Here is a 22,196-nt window from a genome sequence, read left to right as displayed (position 1 = left end):
AAGAGTCATGGGAACGTGGAGAGCTCTTGGTTTTGGCCAGAAGGATGGCTGAAGAGCGTGAGGGAGTCCAGAGAGAAGGAAAGGCAGCTTTTGGCCAAAGAACGTTTCCCCTCAGCAGTTTTTCCTGGCAGGATGTAGGGAAGAAGAACATGAATTAGAGGCAGCATGGTGCTCTGAGGGGCTCCTGCCCAGAGCTGGGGGTTGTCAAGCAGCTGGGCCACAGGAGATGTCTGCTTGATTATTCTTTCCTCCTTTCGAGCCAAAGGGGCTTTTTAAAGGATGTTTGTTTCCCTCCTTCTTCTTTTTAAGGCTTTTTTATTTTTTTCCAGGAACAAATGCCAGCTCAGAGAGAACTGACTCACCAATGTGAATAAGTATTAAACCAGACAGGTTTAATAGAGAGAAGGGAAACAATCTCTCAGCCTTCCTTCTTCTCTTTGAGGGGGCCCCTTGCGCAGCATTTCTGCTGGCAGTGTTCCCAGGTGACAGCCTGGACTGGGCACACCTGGGGATGCTCACTGGGACAAGCTTGGGGTCCCTCCCTCTTTTGTGTCCCTCTCTTCCCCCTGCACCCCAAATCTTATGTGCAAGCAGCAGCTCAGCCACAGGAGTGCTGCTGGGCCTGCAGCTCTGAGCACAGGGCAGGGATGCTCTCAGAGGAGCTGCAACCTTACTTTGAGCAACTTGAAGCCCAGGAATACCTGTGGAGGCCCTGCTATTTGTGAAAGATGGGGTGAGACTTGCTCAGTGCCTGGTAGAGTGGCTGGGGAAGGGGAGGCTGCTGTGAGCCCTGGCTGGGAGCACTGGGAGCTCAGCTGTTTCCCAGGCTGGGAGCCCTGTGGGATCCCAGCACTGAGCACAGCTGGCTGTGGTACCATGCCTGCCTGAACTGCCCTGCAGCACTTTGGGGACACATGTGAACACCTGCGTCCTGTTGGTGCTGAGCTGTGGGTGTCCACAGCTCCAGGGTTTGTCACTGCAATCTCTGCTTCCCTGAGCCCTTCCATGGGGTGTCTGTCTCATCACTGGAGAGGAGACTTGTTTTGGGGTGGGGGAAATGCCCTGCTGGGGGTCCCCATGTTGGCCTGCTCATCTCCAGCCCCAGAACCCCCCGGGGTCCCCATGTTGGCCTGCTCATCTCCAGCCTCAGGACCTCTCTCCAGCACATGCTGACATGCAAAAGGTCTAGGTAGGTAGGGATGAGTGGGAGCCTGCAGGGTTCAGGGCGGAGGTCTGTCAATGCCCCTCTCTGCTTCCCCCCAGGCCTTTGATGCAGCCTCTCTGGACCAAAGGGGATTCTTTTCTTCCCTGCTGATTCAGTTCCTGGAGAAAAATGTCCTGACTGAGCCGTGCCAGGTGACTCAGAGCATATCTGGGGAGAATCAGCCTGAGCTGGTCAGGGAGGCTGCAAAACTCCACTCTGGAAAAATGAGCAAAGGCAGCAACCAGGACAGGCAGGAGCCCAGGAAAGGCTGGAAAGGGGAGCCTTGCTGGAGCTTGGACCTGCTTGCTGCTGCACTCCATGCCTCTGGGTACACAGGGAGTGTCCAGGAGCTGAGGGAGGCACAACTGTTGCCAGTGGGGGCTTCATCATGTAGCCAGAAAACAGGGTCAGCATTGATATGTTTTAACCAAAACCCCTCTTTGCAGCAACCTTGGGCTTTCCAAGCACAAGAGTGGCTCAAAGAAGGTGCAAACATCTCTGCTCTGCAGCTTGGGATGGATTTTAGAGAAGCAGTTACATTTGAGACAGAGGAGAAAACTTTGGGCAAGACTCACAGGGTGCCTGTCTCTCCTGTGGCTGGGGGACCTCAGTGCCTCTGGAAAGGTGACTGGGGAGAGGTGACAGGAGCAGAGAACACGTGGATCTGAGGGAGTGGTGGTGTGGGGAGCCAGGATTTTGGAGTTGCATCTTTTGAGGGTATTAGCAAATTCCTCATCCTAGACGGAAGGGAGAGCTGGGCAGGGGGAGCCCTGTGTGCTGCAGTGTGGCTCCTGCTGCTGCCCTGCCCTATTGCTGCCTCCAGGCCCTTCCAGTGCCCTGAGCTATTAAACCAGGTGGAAAAAATCAGTGCTGTGGTATCTGCCATCTTCTTCAGCCCAGCCACTGCCCAGTTTGTCATTTCTCCTGCATCCCCACCCTGACCTGAGCACAGACCCCACAATGCTCCAAAGGGCCAAGTCCTTAGCAGGGACTGCTGGCCCAAACCCCAGGGAGTGGGGATACACATGGGAACAACTCCTGGTTTCCTTCCCTCCACCCACCTGACCCACAACTGCACAGGCACCAGAGATGGGGCAGATCCTGCCCCTTTTCCTTACCCTGCCTCTGGGCTCAGCTGCTCCCTGCAGTGCTTCTCCCTGCCTGGCTCCCAGCTTGGCTTTCACTCAGCACTGGGGTCATGCACAGCGTATTAACATGCTTAGCCTTCACCCACCACAGGGTTAAGCTGCACTCCCAGCCCCATCTGAGTGGGAGCAACCAAAAGCAGCAAATAAAGGAAGGGATGGGACTTTGCAAAATGAAAAACACCTTTATTTTTAAACTCTTTCTTTAAAAACGTATTTGTAAAAGTTTACAGCATAAAAATAATATCTCATGGCTATAAATGTGACATAGTACAAATCCTACAAATACAACTGTAAACCTAGAAAAGTGTTAACTCTTTGGTACCTTAGTCTGAACTCTGTTTTTCCCTTTGCCCTCATGCTGATTTTGACAGGGAGCATGGAGATAGGTCCAAGAGGAACAGTGTGAGGCCAGCAAGCCAGCACAGCAGGATGGGGAGAGGGCACACTTTGGGCAAGATTTGCAGTACTGGTGCAATCAGTCCATGAAGGAGGAAAGAAGAGGAATGATGGAACACTGCAGGCCTCTCAGCACAAGCTGCCTTCCCTGCCTCCTCCCACCCCAGGCAAGAGTCATCTCCCCAAAGTGCTGCTGGAGCAGTTCCCCTGCCTTTGCCAAAGCCAACCAGATCCACCTTGGCATTTCTCAGAGGCCTCGGGTCTCCAGGTGAAACATGGGAATTATGCTGGCAGCCCAGCAACCCGTGTGCTGGCCTATGAGAACTTATTCTTAGCAATCTCTGGCCTGCTTTGGGTAAGTCCTGCAGATGACATGGTGCCTCCACTGTAGCAGTCAGCACTGGCCACTCAGCATGCAGGCAGGGCTGGGGTCTGCTGCAGGAATGACCTGCGTGGCCCTGGAGCTGCCCTGGCTGCTCTCTGCCCGGCAGCCACGCGAGGCAAAGGATGCCAGAAGGTTACTGAGGGTCACCAAGGGGCAACCTCTGTGTTCTCCAAGTGGGAGCACAGCCAGGCTGCATCCAGGCTCCCTGATCATCCTGGAACCTGAGCCAGGCCCTGAGCCCAGCCAGGGCTCCTCCTTGCACTTGTGTGTTGGAACAGGGGCTTTGTCCCTTTAGCACTCTGTGAAATCCCCTTCTCCAGAACTGCCAGCTCTGCACAGACCTTGGGCTTCCTCACAGGCAAACCCTGAGTGCTCAGTGCCCTGTAATTGTGGTGCTGTCTCCCCCTCAGCCCCGAGCCCTCAGTGGGAAGAAAGAGAAGAGCTGCTTCTCACTTTTGGCTGACTTCCCCTGGCTGCACATCTGCACTGCACTTCTGCCCCCATCCCCGTGGGACCCTGTCACAGTCCCCTTGGCAGTGAACAGAGACAATTTAGTTACAAGTAAAGTCCGCTGTGCTCTAGATTTCACACAACACAAACAAACACTAAACGTGACACTCGCGCTTCAGGAAATAACACACTCAAACTGAGAAGGACAAAAGGATTAAAACCTGTACACACATCAGTCTGAGGAACACCTAAATGTGGAAAGAGACACCAGAGTGCTGCATTAGTTTCTGGGATACAGGTATGAAATAATGACTGGCAGAAGGATTATGCATATACTGGTTCAATAACAATGTAACAGCTGTAGAGTAAAATATAATCTACAAATAAAAAGATATTGCACTAGAGATGAGCCCAAACCGTGGCACGTGTTCCTTCAGTTTGGGTCCACCTCTAAACACAAAAACACACCCAAACAAAAATACTGATTATCAAAACAGAAAACCCAATGGGACCAGTTCCCTTCAGAGTCTCACTGGAGAAATTATGGCTACAAAACTGATGGGGCCAGAACAGGCAAACATTTCTCCTGGCCCTCACCTGCCAGGCCATGCAGGGACTGGAGCAGAGAGAGGAGGAGTGTGGGGCTGGATCTGTCATTCCCAGCTCTGCCAAGCCCTCTCTTGGAGGGATGCTTAGCAAAATATGTTGGATTTGTCCAGCTGCCAGCTTGTCCCTGGCTGAGAGGTCTGGTCACTGCAACTTGCTAAAGGTGCTGTGAAAGGTCGAGTAAGGACAGGAAAATACCACAAAGTGCAAGACTCAGCCCTTAAAATCATGGGGCCAAGGGCAAGTATTTGGTCATATTCCTCTGGAGTGCAGAATGGTACCATTTTGTGAAGTCTGGCGTACCTAATTTAAGAAGGAATAGGGAGGTGGGAGCAGCATCCCATCTGCAGCCAGAACAGATTTTGATGCAAATAATAATTGCAGTAAATCTAGAAATAGGACAAAATGCAATGGGCATTAAAATGTAGCTAATGCCCAGCTAGTAAGACAGGATACCTGAGCTCCCCCAGCAGGGAGATCTCCCCTTTCAGGACTGTAGAAACTATTTGATAGTGGGAAATTAGTAATTTAATTAGCAATTAAATCTGAATAATATGAAGTTTAGAACAGATTTTTTTAAATAAGCAAATGGCCAAAGGGAAAGTGAGAAGGTGTTAATTGATGGGGAAATCATTGGGCTGGATGGAGGTAGTAAAAGTAGCTCTCTCAGACTGTTCTTGTTGCTAGAAGTATCTAATATTTTTATTAGTCAGTCCAGCCCAAAAATAACAGTTTGTTAACAAAATTTGCTGATGACCCAATGTCTGGAACAGCAGGGAGTAGCTTGGTTAGAAATGCTGGAAGTGTAGAAAGACGTAGGTGCCTAGATTGGTCAGAGGATGACTCCAAGCTCTCAGTATGTTGTGGCTGGGAAAAAGCCAATATTATCCAAAGCTACACCAGGCAAGTTGAGACCAGCACAGGCCAGAGCTGTTAATGCCCTGTGTGAGGTCTAGGTTTGACCTCACCTGCAGTACTGGGTACTTCTGGTCTCCTTTGATAGAGAAGGATGAATTAAAAATGGAGCTGGTGCAGACAGGGGCTGTTAGGATAATCTGATGTGCCATCCTATGGGCTCAAGTTGCAGTGACACAGATCCTACCAAGCACCTTACATGTTAAAAAACAATCAAGTGATCTGACCGAAAGGATCTCATAAATTACTGTTTCTCTGCAGTGAGGATTATCTAATGAACTGTGGCCACAGGAGATGGCTCCTTCATTACAAGCAGGAGGAACAGAGGATGGAAAAACAGTTGTCATTCACAGTATGTTTCCTATGGATGGTGGGGAATCTGACCACATAGGCTGAAAATATCCTCTGCTGGCTGCCAATAAAAGTGCTATTTCTTATGTTCACATTTTACCAAGGACATCAGCCCACAAAACACCTACTCCTCCTTTAGCTGCATAAATGGCAGAACTGGAATGGTAGAAAACTTTAAACAGAAGCTGTTTTGCTGGGGATTTCTGACAGAAGTTCCATATTTTGCAAAAAAAAAATTAAATTCTCAGTGGCTCTGAGGTGGCAGAAGCCCAGCAAGATGCTGATCAAATTTCTGATTTTGTAAACCTGCCTGTGCAGTTCCTGTAAGGTGCACAGAGAGATGAGCATGAGTAGGGCAATAAAGAGTTAATGGGAGCAGGGGACATGCAGTGAACAGAGCTCTGTGTGAAGTGAAACTCATTTCAGAGAAAAACCTGCTTTCTTCTCTGCAGAGGTGGGGTTCACAACTGATTTCCAAAGCCTGGTGTTCCTCCTGCTTTGGGTCTGCTCACTCAAGTGCCAGCTGAGAGCACAAGAAGCCCCGGACCCACGTGTGAGAAGTGGGGAAGGATGGGAGAAGCAGGGGGAAGGTCTGGGCCCATTTAGTTTTCAAAACACCCTCCAGGAGAGGGGAATCCTCCCTGATTCCTCTTGCCCTCCTTGGTGCCCTGTGACATTTCACAGCCCTGGCAGGGTGCAAGTGGCTCTGCCTGACCCCAGAAGGTGGCAGGGTGTGAGACACAGCTCAGCTGTGACCCAGGAGCTTCCCAGCCTCTCTCCCTCTCTTTCTTTGGAGCTGTCCCTGGGTTGCTGTTCTGGTATCCTTATTTCTGCCCATAATCTTGCTGTGACTCAGGAGGGAATGGTGAGCCCTCCCATGCTGAGAAAGGGTGTTTGGGTGAACAGTTTATCAAAGGTGAGCCTTTGCTTCCCAAAGATAAGGCACAAGGATTCTGCAGCTGGCGTGGTTATATTATTTCCCAGCAGATGAGCTGGGTGTAGTGGCAGTAGATTAATGAATAACCATATTGCTTCCTTATACTGGCCCTGGCTAGTGGATTAATATATTTGTTCCCTTTAAATCTTCAATGGAGAATAATTAGCTTAATGTCCACATTAGCTAGACAACACGAACAACAGTGACTGCCCTCCTTGCTTCTATAACCAAGTCATTGTGAGGGCATTTAGAGCTCCTGGCATGTCCGTGGGGCTCCTGGTGCCATGCTGGGCACAGAAGGGTGTGACAGCCTCCAGCTGGATGCAGAGCTGTGCCCCAGAGCTGTGAACACCTGTAGTGCTTGTCCACCATGGAAGCACTGCCAAGAGAGGAAAATGGTAATTCTGTACCTCCCAGACACTGGCTGGCCTCTTCAGAACTTGACTGTGCTTGGAGGAGAATCCAAGGTACTCCTGACCTCCAGCAGCTGAAGGTTGGTCTTGCAGGTTCTCTACACCCCAGCAGTGGGCTCCAGGTGGATTATCTGTCCCAGTGGCATTTCACAGAACCACAGTGTGGCTGATGCTGAGACCACCAGAGAAGTGCTGGTGCAGAGGAGACAAAACTCTGTGCCATGGAGGAGGAAGAGGCTGGAGTATCATCTCAGCAATGCAGAAAGTGGCCTCTCGTGGAGATCCAACCATGTCTTCCACTTGAAAAGTGTTGGTATGTGAGATGTCTCCCTCCTGCAGTGGTTTGATCACTGAGGAGGATGTGGCAGTGATCTAGAGGGCTTCTGGCTCTGAGCCACTTTTTAAGGGGAAAGGGGATGGCAATGGGGAAAAGTCTTTAATTCCCCACCCAGCACTGGGAGACAGGAGGGAAGGAGGGATGCTGCGACAGGAGGGGATGTCCTGATGTACAAGCACAAGCATGGCTCTCTGTGACATCTGGGTCAGCCCCCTCAGCTGGCCTCTCCATAAGGAGATGCAAAGTCAGCCCAGCTCTGACTACAGGAAACTCTCCTCCACCTCTTGGTGTCCTGTGGTTGGCTCCTGGCAGCCTGGTTGTGGGTCAGATTCCTGCTCCTCGTCCTGCTGGAGGCCCAGAGGGCTGTCACAGGATATTGTGGATGATGTGTTGGCCTCGTTCAGCATAGAGCTGAAGGGAGACAAGAGGGAGAGAGAAATGAGTGTCTTGTCCCAGGTCTCCTGGTGGGAGAGGATTCCCAGAAACTGGGAAGTGTGTTGAGTTCCCAGCAGCCTCACTCTATCTGAGTAGCTTTCCCCAGTGGAACAGACCATACCAGGTGGGTCTATTCAGCCTTCAAACACAACACAGAGCTGGTTGGGTTCTACACGTGGTCCCCTGCGTGCTCCCCTCCCTGTGAGTGGGGGTGCTTGTCCTCACCTCTGCTGGCTGATGTGCAGGGATGTGACATGGTGCCCTGTCTTAGCTCATGTCCCAGCTCCTCTGGTTCATCTCCCTCCTTGTGGGCTCACGCAGGTCACAGCACCTCAGACGGGGTGACACTGCCATCCTTCTCTCCCAGCACATCCACCCCTAGTCTGTGCCTCAGCAGAGCATCCCCATTTTCTCCTGAGGTCCCTGTTTCAGATTTGGACAGCTGGAGGAAAGGACAACACTCAGAAGCAATGTTTTTACCTGGCCCTGCTGATGGAGGCCTCCTGAGGGAGGTCACAGCTTGCCTCAGGTTTGGGGTCGGGCAGAGGGATGATGTAGTCGTTCTCGCCCCCGCTCTGGTGCACGGCTGTGTAGAGGATGCTGCTGGGGGGGCTGGCAGCCAGGCGGGCGTTGTTCAGCACAGGAACCGTGGGTCTCGTGCGCACCACAGCGGGGTGGTCGCTCTTCATGAACTCCTCATCCACCTGCTGGTACCTCTGCTCTCACAGGAGGTGACCAAAGAAAGGGAAAGGTCTTGTGAGTGGGGAGAATGCATTTGTCTTGTGTTTCCTTTTCCTGCCTACCAGGTTTTCCTAGAGGGGCTGGCATCTTCTAGCTGGGTTTAGCTGCCCTTCCTCCAACAAAGATAAGCCATGAACTTTTCCTAAGGCAGAGATCAGTGGCACAACTTCACAGCTCCAAAATACCACACGGTTGGAGGCAGGATTTTGATCCCCTGCCAGTTCTGATTTCTGCAGTTGCTGAGTTACCAGCTGCCTGTCTGGAGATGCAGTTGTCTCAGCAATGTTCCTGGGATCCCAAGCCACCTTCATTGGCTGCTCCAACTACTGCAGCCTTGATCACAGCAAAATCCTCTGGCCCTGCAGCACTAAACACTGGTCTCCAAAGCCTGACTGAGGGCCCTCACCAAGGCACTGACCCTCTTCTGTCCCTCCAGCACAGGGTCCTTTGGACATACCTTCCTGTAGCAATCCACCAGGAGGTTTCCCATTAGCACCACCAGCTGTGAGAAGGATGGCCTGATCTCAAACTTCTCCTCCCAGCACTTCTGCATGATGTTGTAGCTGCCAAGGGGGATGGGAGAGCACTGAGTTAGCAGGAAAGGAAAACAGGTAGAAATGCTTCTGCAGCGTGTAGAGCACATCCAGGGCTGTGGGAAATGGATCTGTAGAGAGTTCTCAGGGCCTGACAGAAGGGGCAGTTTGTCTGACACAGGGCAAACACATGCTGACAGCACTTACATCTCATCAGAGGCATGGGTGGGTTTGGACATCCGATAGCCACGTTTGATGGCGTTGTAGAACTGTTCATTCATAGGCAGCTCAGGGTATGGAGTCCCTCCTGGGGGTAAAGGGAGAGCAGGAATTAGGCTGCAGGATTGCCTGCCACCCTCCAGCCAACATGCATTTCACACCAAGGTTTTGTTATTTCTTTACCTTTCTTGTTTCATTTCACTTCCAAATGCAACGTAAGCATGGGGAAGAAGGAGACAGGGAATGAAGGGCTACTCTGACTGGTAAAGTAGGGACTTGGGGGTAAAAATGCATTTTTATTGTTTTAGAAGGGATCCTGCTAACATGTTATCTGAACTACAGATACCACCATGATCACCAAAGCACTCACCTAGAGTGAATATCTCCCAAAGAAGAATCCCAAAAGACCATACATCACTCAGGGTAGTGTAGAGGTTGTTGAAGATGCTCTCTGGAGCCATCCACTTAAGGGGCAAGAAGGTCTAAGAGAGAATAAAAAATGAAACAAGAAGAGAGTCAGCTGTACCCACAGCACTTGTTTCAACAGATAAGAGCCTGACACCCAAATTACAAGCAAAGAAGGACCTTCAGATCTGCCTGTGAGTCCAACACATCTGTTGACATCTGCTGTCAGTCGGTTCTGGGAAGGACCAGTTGCCTCTTTCTTTGTGTAGAACAGACCCAGCAGGCAGGAGAAAAGAATGGATGTGCTGTGTCTATTTCCATCACAGCCTGCCATGATCAATGCACACATGTCACAGTGTGTGTTCTCTGTTCCCTCGCTCTTGAGGAGGCCACTGACTTGCACAACCTGACCAAAGACTCCTGAAGAAAGTCCAGGCTTATCTGACTTTGGAGACCTGAGACCAGGCTGGAGGAGGCTAAGGGATGACCAGAAAAGAGCCAAAGGATACATCCAGCTTCTTTTCTGTTCTTACTCATGCAGAGTAATAAAAAAGAAAGCCTTACTTGGCCAGCTTGTAGGCAGCACTGGCTGCTGCTCCTGGGATTTGCTTGCACAATGGATACCAAAATAATCTCCAGGAAGGATTGCAAAGGGGCTCAGTTTCATTTCCCATTTTGGACAGGAAACCAGCCAAGGCTGGACTGAAAAGCCCAACCCCTCTGGGGGAGGGTCCCCTAACAAAGCTCTGAGTACCTGTTTGACAGCACATGGGAGAAAGCATGAGAGAACTTTGCAGAACTTTGCAGATTAGATAAGGATTGGGGTTTAAGGCACCTTTCTCCATTCTCATCCTCAGTTTCTCTAACATGGCCTGCTTTGCTTGGGGTTGGAGATTCACAAATGCCTCAGGGCTGGAGTGGATAGATTGTTGTTGAAATCACAGGGAAATGCTTTCTGGCAAAGCTCAATTACAGCCTTATCCTCTCCTGCATCGAAAGATTGGAGACATCTCTCTGGAAAGTAGCTGCTTGCAAGAAGACACTTCTTCTTAACTTGTGGTCTAGTGCTTAGAGCAGAATCCTGTGAATCTCTTCCCAGAGTGGTCAGTGAGTCACTACAGCCCTACCAAGCTGCCTAACCTCACCCTCCTCCTGCCTGAAGCTCAGGACCACACTCAGTGCTGGCAGGATGCAGCACTGCTGCTGTGATCAGGACAGTGTACAGGGGACAGTCCTGAGTTTTGCTACTTCAGGTTCTTCTGTAAAGAGCCAGAGATGTGGGCAAGCAATTCTGCTACTTCCCAGTGTGCAGAGCAAACAAAGTGAAGGATGGCTGGCTGTTAACATAATCTCCTGAAAGTCCTGCCCTGTGGAGTCCTCAGGGATGATGTTGACATCATCTCCTGAGAGTCCTGCCCTGTCACCACCTATGGGCACACTGGTGGACAGGTGGGTCACAGGGGGACTATGTAAGGGGTGCCAGGCCCACAGCCCTGGGAAGAAGGAGCTTGCAAGGCTCCTGGTACTCACACTGCCTTTGGAGATATAGTTGGAATCCCTCATGATGTCCCTCGCCAGGCCAAAGTCACAGATCTTCACCAGCTTCCCCTCACAAATGAGGACATTCCTGGCAGCCAGGTCACGGTGCACACACTGCAGGGGGGACACAGAGCACTGTCACTGCGAGGGGACAGAGCACTGTCACTGTGAGGAGACACAGCACTGTCACTGCGAGGAGACAGAGCACTGTCACTGTGAGGAGACACAGCACTGTCACTGTGAGGAGACAGAGCACTGTCACTGTGAGGAGACAGAGCAATATCACTGCAAGGGGACAGAGCAATGTCACTGTGAGGAGACAGAGCACTGTCACTGCAAAGGGACGGAGCACTGCCACTGTGGGAGACAGAGCACTGTCACTGTGAGGAGCCTTCACACAGCCTGAGAACAAGGCCCAGCTCCAGCACCAGCCCACTCCTGGGGCTGCAGGGACAGGAGTCACCTCACATCATTTCAGGTGTTTCCTTCACCTCTAGGAACAATCATGGCTCAAGCACCATTAGAGCTACCACATTTTTGCTGTTTGCCTGGACTGCTTCCTCCATGACAGCATCAGCCATGCAGATCCAGCAGGGGGAACCTGACCAACCCAGCAGAGAGGGGACTTGGTGGGCTGTGAGGAGGGGGTGTCTCCATCTCTTTGGACAATCCAACCCAGCAACCTGAAGGCATCAGAGTTACACCAGCCTGGCTTGTGCCTCATAGTTTGCCAGCATGCTGGATGTTTTCTGTATGAGCAGGCCTGACATTTGCTGTGGGAGCACTGACCATGCAATTTAGGGATCAGACTGTCTGGCTGGGGGCACAGAGCCAGGAATTTCTCTCTGCACTGATGCCATTGACGCCTTCTGTTAGCCCTGCCCTGTGTGATGCTTCACACAATCCAGCTGTATTACTGCCTGCCCTGGGCTAAGCCAAACCTTAGGAAACCCCAGAGCCTAGACCTCCACGTGGCTTAATTTCCACTAAACAAGCACTTCTGATGAGTCCTGGGGTGCTCAGAGCATGCAGTGCAATAAGGGTGTCTAGGAGGAGTGGTTGCTTGCTGCAGAGTGCCTTGTGCTTTAGCTCCCTGTATGCTGTTTGGCCATCCCAGTAAACAGGGATGATATAATGCCACAGCTGTGCTGAACACAGCTCAGGAGGAGCACACAGTCAGGGAATTTGAGCTCGGTGTGAGCCAGGGCTAGCTGTCACATGCAAATGTAGTCATGCTGATCTCCAGGACTGTGTTTCCAAAGGGAAGTGGTCAGCAGCTCTTCAATTGCACGGCCACTTATCCCACAAGAAGTTTGGCACGGACAGAGGGACAGTGGGAGGAAGCTGACCACAGCACATGGCAGAAAACACACTGCTGGCCACCACCCCTACAGACTCCACAGGTCAGCCAGAATACATACATTTTTGGAAGCCAGGAACTCCATCCCATTGGCCACCTGGAAGCTGAAGCCCACCAAGTCCATGTAGCTGAGGAGTGGAGACTCATTTATCAGTGTCACCCGGTCTGTCCTTTCAGGAGCTGGAGGGCAAGCAGAGATGGATGTTGGTGTTACCCAGCACACTGGTGAACGTCCCAATAGAGGAAGGACACACTGGGGAGTGCTCTGCCTCCAGAAATAAAGGGGCACAGCTGGGAGCTCTCATTGTGAGGACATCTACCACTGCTTCTGGACAAGTCCCAGAAGTGACCTTTGCAAGCAAAGGCATCCAGCACAAGCACAAGCACCTCTCCCTCCCACCGTGGCCAAGCTGTTACCTGAGGGGGAGTAGCTGTCCAGCTCATAGGGGGTGCCATAGTTAGAGGACTCGATGTCAGCATACTTGACTTCACCCTTCATGTCAGACATGGGCACATAGTCCAGGGAGTCGTCCTTGCTCATGTCCATGTAGCCCCCGTCACTCTCGACAGACATGGAGAGGTGGCTGTGGGGGGAAGGGAAGAGGCTGCTCAGGTCCAGAGGAGATGGGGAGACATGAGGGCTGGGGGCAATGATTTGTGAGTCTGAAATTCCCAAACCCTCAGCCCCAGCACTGAAATGTCCCACAGAGCTGGCAAAGAAGCCCTGCATCATGGATGAAAATGGCAAATGGCATAGGAAGATCTCAGCTGCCTTCAGGCAGAAACGGAAGGGGGGAGCTCTAACACTGCTCTGTTTTACTATTGTTTTGGCAAGTTGGAAGGAAATGCTGCTTTCTAACTTCCCAGGGGAACATTTCTCTGTGCTGCCGTGTGTCTGCATCCCTTACAGCTGGCAACCAGATAAAGGACCATTTCCCTTTCCTTGTCACACCTCTTGTGCAATTGCCCTCCTTGTAGCACTTCTCCCTTAGGCTCAGCAGCAACTCAACCTGCCCTGGAAATGCAGAGCTGAGATCTCCAGTGGTTAAGCCATGCTGGAAAAACCCGTGTCTCTGTACTCAGTGCATGGCTATGGTTATGCAAATAAAGTTAATGATGCTAGGGAATACTCCCAATTGGCATGGAGCAGAGCAAACTCAGGCTCCAGTTTGCTAACTCCTCACTGTCAGGAGCTGCTTGTAGGTCACTGTTTGGCACATGGGCTGGTCTAACAAGGTAACAGAGGAGCCAGCTGTGTCCCAGTGCTGGGCCAGTGTATATTTCACTGCTCTGGAGAAATACAGGATCCTTCCTGAGGGTACCAGCCTCCCTCCTTGATGGGGCTAGGACGGGGCAGGCACCAGGGCGGAGGAGAGAGCTGCTTTCCTGATACCAGAGGCACCAGGGCGGAGCTGCTTTCCCGGTACCTGTGCAGAGGCACCAGGGCGGAGGAGAGGGCAGCTTTCCCGATACCTGTGCAGATGGTCCTCCTTGGGGGCGTTCCCGTAGAGCTCCGCCTCCCGCCGTGCCTTGTCCCCGCAGGACTGCAGGAAGGTGTGCTTGTTGCGGTGCAGGTAATCCACCAGGTCCCCGTAGCGGCAGTACTCGGTGATGATGTAGATGGGTCCTGGTGGGACAGAACACCTGCATCAGCCCTGCCCTGAACACCGTGGCTGTGAATTTCACTGCACAAGGATATTACCAGACTACAGGTGTCAAGGCAGGGCCAAAGGGAAAAGCCACCTTTCTGGTACTGAGCATTTTTTGGCCTTTGAAATGTGTGTTTGTGGAGAGAGGTGAGGGTTAACTGGGCTTTCCCAGTCTCAATCAGGTTGGAAGAAAGTTGTTCAGAGTCCCACACAGCTTTCTTAGGAGAAGGTTGAATCATTTGGAATCAGAAAATAGGGATTACTCTATCTAAGGACAGTTGTCCTCCCAAGCACAGCCCAGGGAAGCAGGGACAGGGTGCTCAGGGCTCATCTACCTCCTTTGGTGCAGGCTCCCAGCAAGTTGACGATGTTGAGGTGAGGTCCCAGGTGGCTCATGATCTTCAGCTCAGACATGAGAGCTTGCTTCTCACTGCTGCGGGCTGTGGCTGTTGGGGAGAGCCAGTGTGAGCAGCAGGGCAAGGAGGGGAGAGTGTGGCACTGATTGGGCTTGTGGCTTTAGGGTGGGGAAAGGAGGAGAACTCACACTTGAGCATTTTGACTGCCACTTTCATGGTGGACCGTGAGTGGCTCAGGCCATGGGCTGTTGCCTCCACCACACGACCAAAGGCACCAGAGCCGAGAGTGCGTCCTGCAAAGAGACAGCCAGGAGGCAAAGTTGGAAATGTTCCAGAGGAGAGGTGAGGAGAGGAGCCCAGAAAATACAGTAGCTTGTCTGAAACCACACCAGCATTGCTGTACTCATTCTGCTGGGCATGGACAAGGCCATGAGCTATGGTGTTTGGGCTTGGGGCTGGTTTCCAGAACTGCCAGCTACAAGGTGGAATAGCTAGGAATAATATGGTGCTAAATGCCAAAGGGGGCAGCTGGCCTCCCACCATGGTCCTAGATGATCCCCCTGTTCCAGGACCAGATCGTATCTCCATGGATCTCTTGTGTCTATTCTGTGTTGGTCTCTTTTGGATTATCACCCCCAGAGAGCTAGGACCTCAGGAATCCATCAGTGGGACCTGCAGAGCCTTTACCTAACACCAGCTTGTCCCTGGGCACCTCCCAGGTGGAGTCATAAGGGAGCTGCATGGGATCCACATAGATGTACTCGTGCCCATCAGAGCTGACCGACTCAATCACCTTCCAGCGGATTTCATAACGAGGTTTCTGGAAAAGGGAGCAGAGGCAAAAGAGGCATCTGAGAGGTTGGGAGTCAGAGAGGGTGTGGGGAATGTGTCTGGACCTTGTTAGGGAGCCTTTGGTCCCTACAGCCATTGTGTCATTGCCCATCTACCCCAGAGATGCCAGGGGCACACAGGAACTGATGGAGGACCATAGATCCTGGTGCAGCTGGGACATCATCAGACCCAGCCACCCTGAACCTGGGTACCAATGTGTCCACCTGGGAACACTCTCCTCTTTTACCTTCTGCCACAGCACAATCAGGATGATCAGGGAGATCACAGTGAGGACCAGCAAGGCCAGGATGACAGAAATGATGACCACCTTGAACGGCAAGGCTACAAAGATAACAGGGACAGCAGTCAGACTCCTCCAGCCCTGCATGGCCTGAGCACCCAGGGAAAGGAGGTGAGAGCAGTACAAAGAGGTCCCTGCACACTCCTCCCCCAGACATTGACCCTGAGCTGTTCTCTGGGTAGGGACTGTCTCCTCCTGGGCACACTTTCCCAGCACTTGCAGCCTCCCAGGGATGATGGGGTGATGGGTTGTTACTGGCTTCTGCCTAGGGAGAGGTTTGGCCATGGGAGGGTGAAAGATATAGAGGGGCTGTTTTGCTTGAGGGAGAGCTGGCAACCCTGAGCCTGGGCTTAGACCATCCTTCCTCATATTTGGGACGTTTAGCACGTGGATGTTCAAGTCCGTGGCACCATCTAGTGACCTGTGGGCTAACAACAAGACACTGGGGACCTGCTCAGGCACTGTTGTGTTGCCCCCCTGGAGAGATGACCCTGTCAGTAGTGGGAAGAGCATATCTATAGCCATTGGACATAAGGGCTCCACACTCCACCTGGAACAGTCTTTTCTGTTCAACCCAAAAGGAAGCTTCATTTGGGGCGAAGCACCCAGGTTTCCAGGCCGGAGACAGAAAGGTCTATCTCCCCACTACTGGCTCAAAATGAGCATATCTATAGCCATTGGACATAAGGGCTCCACACTCCACCTGGAACAGTCTTTTCTGTTCAACCCAAAAGAAGCTTCATTTGGGGCAAAGCACCCAGGTTTCCAGGCCAGAGACAGAAAGGTCTTTCTCCCCACTACTGGCTCAGAACTTGTCTCAGCCCTCACCGTGTGGGACCAGGGTGATGTCCTGGGAGTTGGTGCCCAGGAAGTTGTGCACGGTGCACCTGAGGAGCAGGGGCTCGTGCACCCTGTGCAGCTGCAGGGTGCTGTTGACGCGGTAGAGCTGCCGCTCCGCGTGGTACGAGGCGTTGGTCTGCACGCCGATCTCGGCCGACTCGTTCCCCAGCAGCCGGGTGGGCTGTCCCTTGGTGCTGCACCTGGTCCAGAGAGGATAAAGGCACCTGAGAGGCAGCAGGGACCACACTCCACCATGGGATGCCCAGGCAAGCGTGCCAGCAGAATGCAATCAAATAATAGCCTGTTAATCTAATAAATAAAAGTCTGGCTGTTCTCATGGCCTCCATCCCTCCGCTCACCATTTGATGTCGCTGCACGTAGACCAGCTGATCTCTGGCTGGGGCATGCCTTCAGCAGAGCATGTTACAGTCTGCTCCCCACTGCTGGCACTGCTGTTCTCCTTGAGGTCCACCACTTTAGCTGGCACTGAAACCAAAAGACAGTGATGGGAATCAATCTTCCTTTCTGACTGCAGGATGGAAGGGGAACATGATTCCTCTGGGGAATGTGAGTCTATTGTATCCCTGCCATAGCCTAGGGATGAGGTAGGACTCATCATGTCCATTGTGTTTTATTTTTGAAAGGGAACAGCAAACAGAGTAAGGTTTGAGGGGGTTATGGAGGATATCTGCCCCCACATATCTTGACTGGAGACCATGGTGAGCATGGGGGAAAGTCCAGGACATCACAGCTGTACAATCATCTCTACATCTACTACCTTGGGCCAAGCTGATGGTGTCTGTGCTGCCTCCCTGTCACCCTTGCTCTGAGGCCAAGTGTGAGATATTTCACCCAAGTGGTTTTGTTGCTTGAAAGCAAGACCACTCTGGAGCTGCACCCACAGGAGTAAGGGCTTCATTCTGAGAGTTCTGCAGCAAAGGATGGTGCCACCCCTTGAGGCTCCTCAGCCATGTGTGTGCATGCTCATCCTCACCATTTATCTGCAGATGGAAGGAGATCTCCTGCTCATCATCCTCATTGGAAGCCCGAATGGTGTAAAATCCTCCTTCTTCCTGCTTCACCCGCACCAGCACCAGAGCTGTCTGGTACCTGGGGAGACACAGTCCCAGAGTGATGGCTGTGGGAAGGTACCTGGGGACTGGTAATGCTTGGGGGCAACCAGCTCTCCACCCACCTGAGGAGTGCTCAAAATCCACTCACAGAAAGCTATTCAATCACCAACTGTGCCCAACCAGCAGTTTGGAGATTCCTTTGTGAATCACCCCCTCTCTGCACCCTGAGGAATGATGGGCTCGTACCTGGTTTCTGACAGGTTCCTGCTGGTGATGGTGAACTCGCTGCTGCTCTCCATGGTCAATGTCTTGTTGTTCTTCAGCCACACAATGCTGGGTTGGGGATAAGCCTCCACTTCCACCTGGATAGTGTGGCTCTTGTGGACTTCAGCATACACTGTGCTGGGCAGGTGGGTGTGGAAGTGCACAAAGCCACGCTCTGAGGCAAGAGGAAGAGGATGGTCAGAGAGGGGAACAACCCCCTCCCTGGCCCTTTGGATAAACATGGACCTGGAACAAAACTCTCTGAACACCCAGGAGTGGTGGAGCAGCTCCAGATCCATCTCTCAGGACCTCAGGCTTGTGTCTGAGGGGAGTGTGCATGCAGAGCCACACTGGAGCAGAGGAGCTCACAGGGCAGAAGCATGGGGTTGTTATGTTGTGGAGATAATGGAGATGGGGCAGTTTCCCTCAAACTACAGGAAGGAAGGTCAGGTGCAGATGGAAGACAACATGTCTTCACATCACTTTGGCACTGCACAGTGCAGAGGAGCTCTTACCAATACCCTCAAGACTCTTAAAGGGTCACAAAAGCCATGAAGGGAAATTTGGAATGTTTTGAAGCCAAGAAGTGGGCAGGGGTGACATGGGGTGAGGTTTGGCTCGTTGTCGTGGTTACTTAGAGAAGAAGTGAGGAGAGAGAAAGCTGGAGGCTGTGAGAGAGGAGAGGGGGTCACTCTGGGACATCCTGCCTGGACGCCCACATGGTTTTCTGGCTCTGGGTGTGTGGGCAGCACCGCACCGATCACTTGGACGGTGATGTCCTTCCGGTCCGTTTTCTCATGGTAGCCCTCGGAAACATTGCAGACATAGGTCCCACTGTCCTCCAGATCTGCATTCTGGATGATGAGGATGGAGCGGATTTCATGAGTGGATCCAGGCAGGAAGTCAGTCACTGGCTCCACAGCCTTCCCTGCCTGCAAAATGGGGACAGGAGGCATGCTATGAGGAGCCAAAACCATGTTCTGCCATTGGGCTCACAGGGAGAGGGGAGAAAGTGGTAGAGGATCCCAGTCTGGCTGCCACAGGACAGGGAACACACACCAGTCAGAGACTCCTGAGACAGACAGCCTTCATCCAAGCACATCCCCATCAAACCTCCCTGTGTGGCAGCAGCATCCCATAACTTCTGCCATGGGATATCGATGAGTGATTGCCATGGCACATCTGGGTGAAGGCTGGAGCTGCTGCCCAGAGCCTGTGGGTGTGGAGCACTCACTTGCTTGCGGGGATAATCCCAGTTGAAGTTGACCAGCTCGTTGCCGCTCACGGTGCACATGACAGTGACGTTTTCTCCCTGGCGCACCATGGTCTGCACCGCGCTGATGGAGACGTTCACAGATGACACTGTGGGACAGGTGGGAGAGGGGAATGAATTATGAAGAGATAAGTGTATGGAAAAGCAGAGCCCCCAAAGAAGGAAATGATTGGCATCTGGCTCCATGGCTTTGGAAAGCTGAACTATATTATTATTTTATCGTATTTATTATTTATTATTTTTATTATTTTATTATTTATTTACTATATTATTATTTTTATTAAAACTGTATTATATTACATTATACTATCCTATAACTATACTACATCATACTTACTTCTAACTTCTAACTACTACTCAAAACTCGTGACTGTCAGCTGACAGTCCTGACAGACCCACACGTGGATCCAATTGGTGAATGAATAAAAACACCCTCACCAGAATCCAATCAAGCGATCACCTTGGGTAAACAATCTTCCAACACATTCCACATGTTCAAAAACACAGGAGCAGCAAATTAAATAAGAGTTTTCTCTGTTTCACTCCATTCAGAGGGCATGTGAATACCACATAAGTGGGCACACAGGCTATTTACCCTGGATGGACTGTTCCACTGGAAACTGTCTTCCCTGAGGGTTAGAGCTGATTTGTAGGCAAAACCCATTCTCTAAAGGAGACAGAATTAATACAGTCTCCAAATTGATCATCACTGAGGAGACAGGGAGAGAGCTTTGGTGTCTCCTGCCACTGTCCTGAAGAAACAGCCACAGGAGGTGCACAGGTGTGCTAAGACAATGTCAGCTCACCCTGGATCCTGTACACGTAGAAAGTGTCTGAATCCACCTCCTGGTCATCCACAAATGTCCGGCAGAAATAGGTTTTGTCCTCAAAGAAGCCTTTAAATCCCTGCTGTGGATCATACGTAGCTGGGATGGGGTTCTCCACCTTCTTCTCATAGAGGGTGACCTGCATCTGTGGGTTGGTCACACGGCATGGGATGACAGCCTCTGTGTAGCCCGTGATGAAGATGAAAACCTCTTCAGAGGTGACTGCGGGGAGGAAAACCAGGGAGGGATCTGTGGGAGAGAGGGAACACTGGTTAGAGAACGCTGCTTGGAAGCTTAGCCAGGGCTGCTTTGTGCTCCATGCTAGTGGGATGCTTCTTCTCATCCTTCCCTGGGGAAAGTAGAGCTGCATGTTGTCTGCCTGTCAAATGTCTCCTGGGAGGGTGAGAGGGGCCCAGCACCACTGAGCACCTCTGCTCCCCCACCACTTGTCAGCACACCACTCTCCATGAGCTGGCACACCAGAAACATGCCACAGCCAGAAAGACCTACCATGAGGGCTCTCCTGCTATTGGAGAAGGGATTTGGGGATTTCAGGTGCTTGGAGACAGAACAATAAGTCAAAGCCTCTTTTTTCCTGGTTGCTAAACTCCATGGAAACCCACAGGCAAGGACATGCTGTCCCCTACCTGGAACGTAGATGTAGAGGGCTCTCCTCTCTGCTGGCTCTGGAGCCTGCTCAGGGCTGTAGGTGCACGTGTACTCCCCGGTGTGATGGCCTGTCACGTTCCTGAGGGTGAGGTTGCTGACAAAGACACCGTCCCTGTGCTCCAGTGAGGCAGCAAGGGGCTGCCCCTCCCGCTCCCAGACCAGCTCTCTGTCCCCATAGCACAGGAGGGAGAAGGTGCTGTGGAGGCTGAGGACAAGCTCAGTGTCTCTGGGTTCGATGTGCAGCCTGCTGTCCCCAAACGTCACCTCCAGCAGACCTGAGAGAGGGTGACATGAGACCAAACTGAATTCCTCTGAAATCCACAGAGAAGCACCCCTCATGGCAGTGGGTTTGCTTTGTAGTATCAGCCTTTTCACTGTAAAATAACTTTCCTGGGTTTGCCTTCCCTAGTGTAATCACCACTGACAAACCCTTGGTCTCTTCAACAATGTCCTGCCAGTCCAGACTGTGATGGGTCACCCTTCATTCCCTGTACCTCCTACAACCCTTACTGGAGAGCAAATCAGACATCACAGCATTCAGCAGGGTTCAATTGTCTGTGGCAATATTGGGTGGAGAACCCCCAAGGAGGACAGGAGGCAATTCCTTGCTCTTCTGGCTTCCTGTCCACATGGACAGTGTCAGACACAGATGAGGCTGAAACAATGACAGCTCACAAGAAAGTGAAAAAGGAATGAAAGCAAAACCTTGCAGGAAATCCTTTGGAAGCAATAGAGCAGGCAAGGTCTTCCTGAATGCCTCCCCATGTCTCTCCCAGCTTCCTTGCTTCACCAGATGTCCCAATGGGGGTGTGACACGCTCCCCTCTGGTGTCCCCACAGGTGGGCAGGACAGCTGGGGACAGCTCCAGGGCCTTGCAGCAATGCTGTGAACAGCCCAGGTGCAGCCCTGGTGCCTTGCTGTGGGGGGTTGTTGGATATTTGGGATCTGACCAAATCCCTCCTGCTAACGTGGGTTCTCAGGTGTCTGCTAAGGAAGGTCTGAGCACACCTGGCACTGCTGCCTGTGGAAAGGTCTCCTCCTCCCACCATGAAGCAGGAGGGCACCTCACACCCACCCCACCACGGGACTGAGTCAGCCCACGGATCTGAGGCATTAACAGGGATAGATGTGCCTGGAGCACGCCGTGCACCCCAGTGCTTCCCCATGGCACTGCCCCTTTCCTCCCCCTCACCCCGAGGTGAGCCCCAGGGATCACAGAGCCCTGCCCAGCCACAGCACTCACCAGTGAGGATGAGGAGGCACAGACATGTCCTGAGAGTGGGGCACAGCATGCTGGGCTCTGGCCTTGGTGTCTGAGTCCTGTCAGGAGCAAAGTGACATGAGAACAGCACTCAGCAGAGGAGGGGTCCCTTGGCTGTCCTGGGCAGGGGTCCCTGAGCTCCCACCAAGCCCTGGCCTCACTTCTCCACCTCAGAAACCTTCCCTCTCTCCAATTTTCAGCCTTTCCCTCCTGGGGGAGTGGTGCTTCCCCCTCATGCTGGATCTGCAGTTTCCAAGGCTTCTCCCACTGGTAAACAGGGATTTTGCTGGAGGCTTCAGCAGTTGTGTCAACTTTTGCTCATCTCAGCTGGAAATGCCTCTCCCCCTTGGCTCTTCTTTCTTTCCTTCCTTCCTTCCTTAGTTTTTCTTCCCTCAGTCACAGTGAGATAAAACTTGCTAGAAAACAGATCCCCCTCAAACCCTCCCACATTGTTTGCTTCTTCCAATGAAATAAAAGA

General features: G+C 52.0%; 1 protein-coding gene across 1 annotated transcript in view; it reads right to left on the bottom strand.

The window, feature by feature from the left end:
- Positions 1–2,520: 2,520 nt before the first annotated feature.
- Positions 2,521–22,196, bottom strand: part of PDGFRB (platelet derived growth factor receptor beta) — a 33,161-nt gene continuing 13,485 nt past the window's right edge. The window contains exons 2-23 of the mRNA XM_041397529.1: positions 21,701–21,777; positions 20,436–20,732; positions 19,768–20,037; positions 18,923–19,050; positions 18,446–18,620; positions 17,671–17,863; positions 17,346–17,461; positions 16,711–16,837; positions 16,340–16,551; positions 15,458–15,552; positions 15,067–15,199; positions 14,568–14,672; positions 14,359–14,469; positions 13,848–14,001; positions 12,792–12,958; positions 12,436–12,554; positions 11,006–11,128; positions 9,441–9,552; positions 9,059–9,158; positions 8,776–8,881; positions 8,058–8,293; positions 2,521–7,553 (exon numbers count right to left, since the gene is read on the bottom strand). Of these exons, the coding sequence (XP_041253463.1) occupies positions 7,403–7,553; positions 8,058–8,293; positions 8,776–8,881; positions 9,059–9,158; positions 9,441–9,552; positions 11,006–11,128; positions 12,436–12,554; positions 12,792–12,958; positions 13,848–14,001; positions 14,359–14,469; positions 14,568–14,672; positions 15,067–15,199; positions 15,458–15,552; positions 16,340–16,551; positions 16,711–16,837; positions 17,346–17,461; positions 17,671–17,863; positions 18,446–18,620; positions 18,923–19,050; positions 19,768–20,037; positions 20,436–20,732; positions 21,701–21,749 (3,279 nt within the window). The 5' untranslated portion in view covers positions 21,750–21,777 and the 3' untranslated portion in view covers positions 2,521–7,402. The remainder of the gene's footprint in view (positions 7,554–8,057; positions 8,294–8,775; positions 8,882–9,058; positions 9,159–9,440; positions 9,553–11,005; positions 11,129–12,435; positions 12,555–12,791; positions 12,959–13,847; positions 14,002–14,358; positions 14,470–14,567; positions 14,673–15,066; positions 15,200–15,457; positions 15,553–16,339; positions 16,552–16,710; positions 16,838–17,345; positions 17,462–17,670; positions 17,864–18,445; positions 18,621–18,922; positions 19,051–19,767; positions 20,038–20,435; positions 20,733–21,700; positions 21,778–22,196) is intronic.

The sequence above is a fragment of the Onychostruthus taczanowskii genome, unplaced genomic scaffold (assembly GCF_017590055.1).
Source record: "Onychostruthus taczanowskii isolate IOZ18803 unplaced genomic scaffold, ASM1759005v1 scaffold14, whole genome shotgun sequence".
NCBI classification, from domain to species: Eukaryota; Metazoa; Chordata; class Aves; order Passeriformes; family Passeridae; genus Onychostruthus; species Onychostruthus taczanowskii.
Note: the sequence above shows the minus strand (reverse complement) of the source record. Positions and strands in the feature narration are given on the sequence as shown.